We start from the raw sequence: 9,550 nt of genomic DNA on the forward strand, positions 1-9,550 counted from the left end.
TTAGAGAGAGTTAGGCTGTGTTTCGTTCCCAAACACAGCTAAACTCAGCTAAGTTCAGTCTAACTTTAAACTAAGTCTAACATCCAAACACATAATTCTCAAATTACTAAACTCATTCCAACTCAAAACCTTCTTATACGTGGGACCTATAACCTTTTTCAACTTAAAACATCTTTATACATGGACCCACAACCTTTTTCCATTTTTCATAAAAAGTACTAAACTCATTGTAATATCTAAACATACTTTAAATTCAATTTAGATTGACCACACATAACTCCCTTTACTACTCTACTCATTACTATTTATAAAGAACTCAATTAAGTTGAGCTCAGCTCAACATCTAAACACAGCCTTAGAGTGAGAGAGAGCTTGAGTGAGAGAGCTATTTTATTTTTGTTCTTGAAAAGAGGTCAGTATTGTATTTATTTTGATTTATATTGTGATTTTTCTATGTGTTATTTAGTTTGAACTAATTAGTACTGTGTTTTTTGTATGAAGGATTATTTGTAGGGAATTTTTGAAACTTGTCATTTGTAAAATTCTAACTCCAACATACGGAAACGCAAGACTCATGATGTCGGGATGATGACAACACGGGTCATACATCCCAACGATAAATACCAAATGTGTGTACGTGCAGAAGTGAACAACAAAAATGCAGCAGATAAATTGAATAAGTCAACTAAACACTAGAATTTTAAATACAATACTACTAAAATAAAGGTATTACAAAAAATTATACAATTATTCATGAAATAAAGTAAAATTCCAAATACATAGACAAAAGGGAAACAAATCCCATAAAAACATAATGATACCAAATACATAATTCAAAATAGGTAACAATTCCCGAACATGAGCGAGTGATCCCAAATCATTCCTCCGGTAGAGCCAAATCCTCAAGTAAAACATCAGCATCTGCATAAGAAGCTTTGATACCATAAAACGGTACTGCAGGGTAAGGAATACCACATGAGATATGAATCTCAGTAAGTAATCACCCAAATAAACCAAGAGATAAAAATACAATAATGCATCCAACAAACATGTGTGCACCTGACGAAACACGAATGTGGCCCAAAACCCTCATTTTCCCTTAAATGATTATTTTCCAACGAACGTCAAAAATCTCATTTGACCCAAAACACGCCATGAATAATATCCGTCATTGTCCCAGAAAATGGCTCAAACATAAACCAACCATTTTCCCAGAAAATAGTGATTGTAACCATTAAATCATAAACCATCATTTCCCGAAAAATGACCCAACATAATCATTTATCCGACACTGTAGGCAAGAATCACAGGCGAGACTTTACCACCATCTCTACTTACCACAATCCCTACTGTGTGCACCGTAGGTGGGAATCACAGGCGGGACTACCATCATCCATACTTACCACCATCCCTACAGCTCACGCTGTAGGCAGGAATTGCAAGCAAGAATACCACCATCCCACCTTATCACCATCCCTATCGCATGCACTGCAAGCAAGACTCAAAGGCGGGACTCTATCACCATCCCTATATAAGTTCCTTTCTACATAAGGGGTACCTATCAGAGCACCATAGGCGAGAATCACAGGCGAGACTCTACCACCATCCCTGCTTACCACCATCCTTATAGTTCCTTTCTACACAAGGGGTACCTATCAGAGCACTATAAGCGAGAATTATAGGCGGGACTCTACCACCATCCCTACTGCATGCACCGTAGGCGGGAATCACAGGCGAGACTCTACCACAGTTCCTGCTTACCACAATCCCTACAATCTCTTTTTCCTTTCTCTCAAACCATTCAATCCATTCATTTCAAACATGCCCAAAATCACCTCTCACATGAAACTCAGTTTTCATTCACAACACATGAGCATGCATGACATGATGCATTAAATGCCATGATGCCAAACAGAACATAAATGCACGCAAGCATAATTCAATTAAATAAACAACACATTCTCACATCCAACCGACCCCCCATATTCATTGGACTCAATGTCCAGCACAACCGACCAGAATGCAGAAGATTTGTCAGTGCTAAATTATTTTTAAATATCAAGAAATTTTTTGAAAAATTACTTACAGTGCTAAAATATAATTTTCAAACGATCAAGGAGGTGCAAGAAGTAGGGGTACAACAACGTAATAGTGCAAAATGGACAAGGGTCGTGGGTCTCAAAAATCTAACTTTTGAACGGGGACAAACGAAGACTTGGGATGACTAGGGAAGGGTTTAGGGCTGTTAGTGAGGCTAGTGGTGGTGGTCGTTGGCTGTGGGTGGCGGCGTGGGCAGCGGTTGAAGGCCAAAACACTCAAATTGAAAATGGGGATGGAGAGGCTTCAACTATGGCGGATCAAGAATGAGGATGGGTGGGTTAGGTAGTTGGGAGGCCGTTAGTGCTATGGTGAAAATATGGTGGCCAACGGCGGCGTGACAGCGGCGCTGGAATGTAAAGACCAAGTGGCTTGAAGTCATGCGTAGAGGCTAACGGCACCGAGGGAGGAGCTGAAAATGGAGGGAAAAAGTCGCTGGCCGAAGGGGAAGAAAATGGGAAGGCCGATGAAGGCCATGAAAGGTGCACAGCGGCACACTGGGTGGATGAAAAAAAGGAACGAGGGAGAGGGGAGGGGGTGTCGCGCGGGCTGGGAGGCAGGGAAGAAAAAAGAAGGAAAAATAGCGAAGAAAATGGGGGGGAAAAAGAGGAAAAAAAAAAAGAAGAAGGGAAAGAAATGAGACCCAGCCTTTTCATCTTGGGTTTCAAACTGATCCAACAAAAATGATTCAAAACGGCAATTTAAATCAAACTAATTTAAATACAGTGACTAAGTAAAATAAAACAATAAAATTCAACAATAAACTAATTTAAAATAAATAACATTTTAAATAATTAACAAATTAATAACAATAAGACACATTGAATTAAATTTTTCAATTAAAAGTCATAAAATAATACAATGTAAATCATCTAAAATTTAAAATAAGAAAGCCCACAATCCTAAGAAATGCAATAATTACTTAGTTAAAATACATGTAAATACAGGGTATCACATTTTGTAAGGAATATGTTGTAATTTTTATAAATATTGTTGTGAAAATGTGAATATATTGTTATATAATTCATTGTGAATATGTTGTTAGATAATTAACAGTGATTTAATAAGAATATATTGTGAATATGTTTGTATATGTGAATATGTTGCTAGATAATTGATTGTGATTTAATAAGAATATATTGTGAATATATTGTGAATTTAATAAGAATATGTTGTGAATGTATTGGTAATTAATTGTGTATATATTGTGAATTTAAAAAAAGATAAATAACAAAATATTGTGAATTTTATAATATTGTGAATGTAGGAGATACAATTGAAGTCCAAGACTAAATATAGAGGGAGATGATGGTCCAGATGGAACGTATTATGTCTTCAGTAGGATCGCAGAGGGCGGGCGAGGAAAGAAGAAGAAATGATCAATATATCATTATTATTATCATCATTAAAAACTGTTATTGTCAATTTTTGCAACTCTATAAGACATTATTAGTTGTTATATTTATGGTGTAATATGAAACAATTTGTATGCTTTTTAATTTTATGAAATTACTATTTCTGAACATAATGTTTGCATATAAAGAACAAACGTTCGAACATGGCTTCACGTTCGAATCGACATTCAAATAAAATACCAACGAATTCCAACAAAATGTTCGAATGTAAGACACTACGTTCACACATTTCAATGGACAAACAATCTAAACGTTTGAATGATTAGAATAGATATGTGCAAACGATGAACCAACGTCTGAACATCAAAAACTTTATGTTTGAACTCTTCTTCTTTAACATCCGAATGCTGCATTCAAACGTCTCTGAGACAAAATTCGTTACATTCAAACGTAAATATCATTCATGTGAAGCGAAAACAACGAACGTCAAATTTTTTAAGTTTGAATGTTAGTTTAGTCGAGCTAACGTTCGAATGTCGGTTTATAAGTACGAATGTCACTTTCTGTGATGGATTTTAATTGTCACAAAAAAATCATGTTCGAACATTATATCTCACGGAAGACTCCAACTATCACAAATAAAGCTTTTTATGACGTTTGAACAGTAAACCGTCACAAAAAAAGATTATGTGACGCCTTTTAGGTGACGGTCTTAAATCATCACAAAAAAGCTTTTGTAATGAATTGCTTATTTTTTATGACGATTTCATCTGTCATAAACGTCAAAATCTGTTGTAGTGATCTAATGTCTCACATTTAGTCACATTAGTTTGTGCACTTTGAGTTTTGTGAACCTTAGTACTTTTGTTGACGAAATAATTGCATTATTTTGTCGAAGATGGAAGCCTATTATATGCATCTTTATAAAAAGAGTGGGATTTATATGCATAATTTGTTTGATATTAAATGTCTGAAAAAACTCATTAGAGAAGAAATAATCTTGTACGTATGACCCATTTCATATATCTAAAAATATTGAGATAAGCGAGGGCATGATTTAGAATATATATATTTTGTATGGCTAATGGGTATTCTTATTCTCTTTTTGTTTTTTTTTTTTTGAATAAACCTCTGTATTTCATATATGATGGTATTCTTATTCTCTTAATCCTAAAGGAATGGCTGATATGGATATTCCAATTCTTTTAATTCATAACATATGTTTGTTCCAATATCTTATTTTTATAGAATTTGGTCAAATCTTCACAAAAAAGGTCAAATCATTTTCGAATTTGAGATATTTGTGCACAGATTATTGGGTAAAGTTGCTATAATAATGTCGTCACTCGGTCACTTCATAAATAAATAAAAAGTACCCCCTCAAGAACAAATAAATCCTGCACGTCTCTTCTTGTAATTAGGCGTGAACAAAAAAACCCGTTTACCCGACCCGCCTGAGATTTCCGAACTTACCCGACCCGAAAATCTGACCCGTTTGCGTTCAAAATCGAAAACGGAATTTCCGCACCCGTTCAGCTTTTTATCGGGTATTACCCATTACCTGAAAAAATCCGAAACAAGACCAGTCTTGCTTTCTTGGACGCCAAGCCAGAAGATCGCAATCGCCAATCGGAGCGGAGAGCTCTTGAGTATCGCCACCTGATGAGGTTCTAGAAGAGTTGAAAAATGGACTCTGAATTATCCTTGAAGGCAATGGTGGTTCCAAGCAAAGAAAAGAATTTCTAACGTTGCGGAAGTTTCTCCAGAGCTCTTGACAAAAACAATGTATGCATTAACAGAAATGGTTTCTGCAATCTTTGCATGTGCGTAATCTGTAACAAGTTTGATATCGAGGTAAATACCTGTAGATGGATTGGGTGTGACTTGTGTTCTCATTGGACTCATACAGATTGTGCTATTCGTGATGGACTCATTTGTATGGGTCCTTCTGTTAAGAGTGAAGCAGGTCTATCTGAGATGGTTTTCAGGTGCAAGGTATGCAATCAGAAATCTGAGCTGAAATCTGGGTCCCTCAACAACCTGCTGCTCTGTGTCTTGGTCCTCTGCAGCTAGTTGGGTTCAAAGCAAAAAAGGAAGTTACAAATTTGAAACTCAACAAATCAAGGTGCATGGAAGCCACGAAAATTAACCCTTCCTCCATTGGCCCCAACAGATCCAGACTTTTTTGGTAGAATGAAACTCCAAATGTTGTCTTTTCAAAAATAAGGCTCGTGTTCTTATTTTCCAAATTTGGCTTGAACGTTGTTTCTCTTATCTTCACTTCTGTTAGTTTTTTACCTTTTATTCTTTTTCTTTTTTCGCTTCTTGATTTTAAAAAAAAACAAAAACAAAAAAATGGAAAACCCAAAAATAATCGGGTCGGGTAATCGGGTAACGGAAACGGTTTCGAAAATCCCATTTCGGAAGTTAACTCGTTCGGGTCGGGTCGAGATATTTACAATTCGGGTCGGGTCGGGTCGGATGAACAGTCCTAGTTGTAATGATAATGAAATATAACATTAAAAAATAATAAGTGAAATATATATGCAGCTTGATTTGGATAGTCATGGCATTCCTCCAAGGCCACAACGTTCCAGGCTGCATAAACCTAGCTCCTAAGTATTGTTTAAGCAAGGATCGATTTGCTTGAACTTGCTTAAAAGACGTTCAATCCTGACTCCGCCAGTTGGGCACGACTTTATTAATTTTTTTGATGAAAAACTGATCTCATTAATCAAGTCAAACACTTACACTAGAACCATGTTGATACAAAGTAAAGGAATACAATTCAACTCATTTCCTTAGTGACCAAAGGAAAAATATAGGTTGGACACATCTCAATCTCACAAATGTCTTCAATGCAGTCGAGTGCAGCCTTTGCAAGCATATGAGCTGCCATATTAGCCTCACGATATACATGTGAAGCAGACCAAGTAGCAGTTGAATTCAAAATATTTTTGGCATCTGTAATGAGACATCCACCCATGCTCCAGTTGGAATCATCTTGGTTCAAAAGATCCACTACCTGTTTTGAATCCCCCTCCAGGCATAATTGTCTTAAACCCAAATCCTTGCAAAAAACAGTTGCCATAAGGATTCCATAAGCTTCTGCATCAAAAGCACTGCCTCTTAGGGGTCTGTTAGCACGAAGAGCGCCTACCACAAGGCATTGATGGTCTCTTATGATTACACCTATACCAAATTTTCCTTCCCTCGATTGCATAGCTGCGTCCCAATTAACTTGTAGGATCCCTACTGCAGGTTTTGTCCATCTATTAGCTCTTGCCAGAAACTTTGTGTTAAGACCAGTTTTCTGTTGGAGGGACTCCTTGTGAGATGAAATTACTGTCCTGACCTGATCTGTGATTATCTGTGGATGTTTAAAACCTTTCCCATGCAAACTATCATTTCTTCTAGACCATATCACCCTCATTGTGACTGCAACTTCGTCTAACTCCATTGGAGCAAGTGTGCCAACCAAGCTTGCCCAAACATTGAAAATCAAGTCACTTTGAAGGGATAATTTATGCACTTTCATTGGACCTTGGCTCCACACGTCTCTTGCCCCAATACAGCCCCATAAGGCATGGCCAGAAGTCTCAGGTTCTTGGTTGCATATTAGACAGAGGCTGTCCTCTACTACCTTTCTCCTTTTAAGATTAGCCAGAGTGGGAAGGGCCTCACTGCATGCTTTCCATATAAACATCTTGGTGGCAGGAGGTACATTAAGTTTCCAAATTTTCTTCCACACTTGGCAGTCCCTTTGCTTGCTTGATGATTCCCCTTCTTGTTCTCTTTCCAAATCTTTGCTAAGATGGTAACCACTTTTGACTGTGTATTTGTTATTTTGGGAGAACTGCCATATAAGTATGTCTTCTCTCCCCCCTAAACTGATGGGAATGGCTTTGATACCTTCTATTTCCTGAGGGGTGAACAATTCACAAAGGAGAGGTTCCTGCCATTGCTTCAGGTGGGGTTCAATAATATCACTAACCTTGTCACATCAGCAGTCTGCTTCTCGAGGAGTCAAGCTCTTTTGGGCAGGTAGTGAGGGAATCCATCTGTCCTGCCAAATGTTGATCTTCTGACCATTTCCAAGCCTCCATATGAGACCTTTCTTTAGCAAGGTTAAGCCAGCATGAATGCCTCTCCATGCAAAGGAAGGCCTTGTCCGAACTTTGCTTCAAGCAAGTCTCCTTTGTTAAAATACTTTTGCTTTAACACTTGTGCCACTAGGGATGTTGGATTTTGAAGAATCCTCCATCCCTGTTTTGAGAGTAGAGCAAGGTTAAAACATCTTAGATCTCCAAAACCAAGGCCTCCCATTTCTTTGCTGCCACTGAGTTGCTTCCACTTAACCCATTGAATTTTGGAAGAATCTTCATTGAATCCCCACCAGAATTTCCTAAGAATCTGATTTAACTTCCTGGTAATGGATACTGGTAACAGGAACATTCCCATTGCATAGGTGAGGATGGCTTGAAGGACTGCCTTGAGCAAAATCTCCTTTCCTGCTGCAGATAGAAACTTAGTCCTCCAGTTAGAGACTCGAGTCCAGGTTCTGTCAATTAGGGAATGGAATGAGGCAATCTTTTTTTTACCCACCAAAGCAGGTAGGCCCAAGTATCTTTGAAAGCTAGATGTGGATTGGACACCTGCTAGCAGCAATATCTGTTGCTGAGTAATCTAAGCAGTGTTCTTACTAAAGAAAATAGCAGATTTATCCTTGTTTAGTACCTGTCCTGATCCTTTCTCGTAAAGATCAAGGATATTTAGCACACACTTGATTTCCTCATGCTTTGCTCGACAGAAAAGGAGACTGTCATCAGCAAAGAAAAGATGGTTCACAGTGATTGGGCCTCTACCAATAGGAGCAGGAGTTAAGTTGCCACATGCCTCAGCTTGGTTTAGAAGAGAAGTGAGGGCTTTTGCACATAAGATAAAAAGATAAGGGGACAGAGGGTCCCCTTGTCTTAGGCCCCTTGAAGGCACAAAAATCTGTTGAGGTTCTCCATTTACAAGAATTGAGTAAGAGACAGAATTTAGGCAAGCTTGAATGATGTGGATCCAGTGGGAAGGAAAGTCCATCTTGATCATAATGGCTTCAATGAATTTCCACTCTACCCTATCATATGCCTTGCTCATGTCCAATTTAAGGGCCATAAAACCTTTTTTTCCTTGCATTCTTGAGTTCATAGAGTGTAGAATCTCATAGGCTACCATGGTATTGTCAGTTATTAGCCTTTCAGGTACAAAGGCACTCTGGTTGGGGGCAATGATCTGGGGCAGTATCTTTTTCAGTCTGTTAGCAATGGTTTTGGACACAATCTTGTATAATACATTACAAAGACTGATGGGCCTGTAATCAGCTACTTTTGTGGGACTTTTGACTTTGGGAATGAGTGAGATATATGTATCATTAACATCATTGAGCAAGCCCCCATGATTGAGAAACTTAAGAGCATAACTGCACACTTGGTCACCAACTACCTCCCAATGTTTTTGGTAGAACTGAGCAGGGAACCCATCAGGACTTGGCGACCCTAAGGGGTTCATATGAAATACTGTTGCATTGATTTCTTCCCTAGTGAAAGGATTTAAAAGCCAGGCCTTCATGTCCATATCTAGTCTAGTATCCAGTGCAATCAAACATTGTTCAACAGATGAAGGATGGGAAGTGGTAAAAAGAGAGGAGAAATAACCTGTGAAGACCTCTCCAATTTCTGACTATTTTGTAACACTTCTTCCTTGGGAGTCCTCTATGCACTTGATTGCATTAATTTTCCTTCTTTGGTTTGCTTGCATGTGAAAGTATTGAGTGTTCCTATCCCCATGTTTAAGCCAGTGTTGTTTCGCTCTTTGTTTCCACTTGCTATCATTTGCTGTTATGGATGATACCACCTCCCCTAGAATAAGTTTCATAGCTGTTAAGTGCTCACCTGTACCTGTATTCTGAAGATGCCCAATGCTTTGTTTCCCCTTTAAAATAACCATCTCTTCTTCTTGCTTTAGTGTCTGCCTTCAAGTCAACAGATCCTTTTGGCAGAATTCAAGTTTAGTCCTTAGTAGTTTGGCCTTACTATCTGTTATACAAGTTT

The 9,550-nt window shown here is 38.1% G+C and overlaps 1 protein-coding gene across 1 annotated transcript; it reads right to left on the reverse strand.

Annotated features, from left to right (window-relative positions):
• Positions 1-7,580: 7,580 nt before the first annotated feature.
• On the reverse strand, positions 7,581-9,074 carry LOC108993057. Its single transcript, XM_018967827.2, has 3 exons — positions 8,673-9,074; positions 8,190-8,450; positions 7,581-8,138 (listed from the first exon to the last, which is right to left on the reverse strand). Exons 1-3 carry the CDS (start codon positions 9,072-9,074, stop codon positions 7,581-7,583), a joined length of 1,221 nt encoding a protein of 406 aa, XP_018823372.2.
• Positions 9,075-9,550: the final 476 nt, after the last annotated feature.

The sequence above is a fragment of the Juglans regia genome, chromosome 15, assembly GCF_001411555.2.
Source record: "Juglans regia cultivar Chandler chromosome 15, Walnut 2.0, whole genome shotgun sequence".
Classification (NCBI taxonomy): Eukaryota; Viridiplantae; Streptophyta; class Magnoliopsida; order Fagales; family Juglandaceae; genus Juglans; species Juglans regia.

Coding starts and splice junctions, on each gene's coding strand:
- LOC108993057 (XM_018967827.2), bottom strand. CDS start 9,074: ATGGACATGAAGGCCTGGCTTTTAAATCCTTTCACTAGGGAAGAAATC. Junction 8,451..8,672: donor TAATAACTGACAATACCATG/GTAGCCTATGAG, acceptor GAACCTCAACAG/ATTTTTGTGCCTTCAAGGGG. Junction 8,139..8,189: donor ACGAGAAAGGATCAGGACAG/GTACTAAACAAG, acceptor AACACTGCTTAG/ATTACTCAGCAACAGATATT.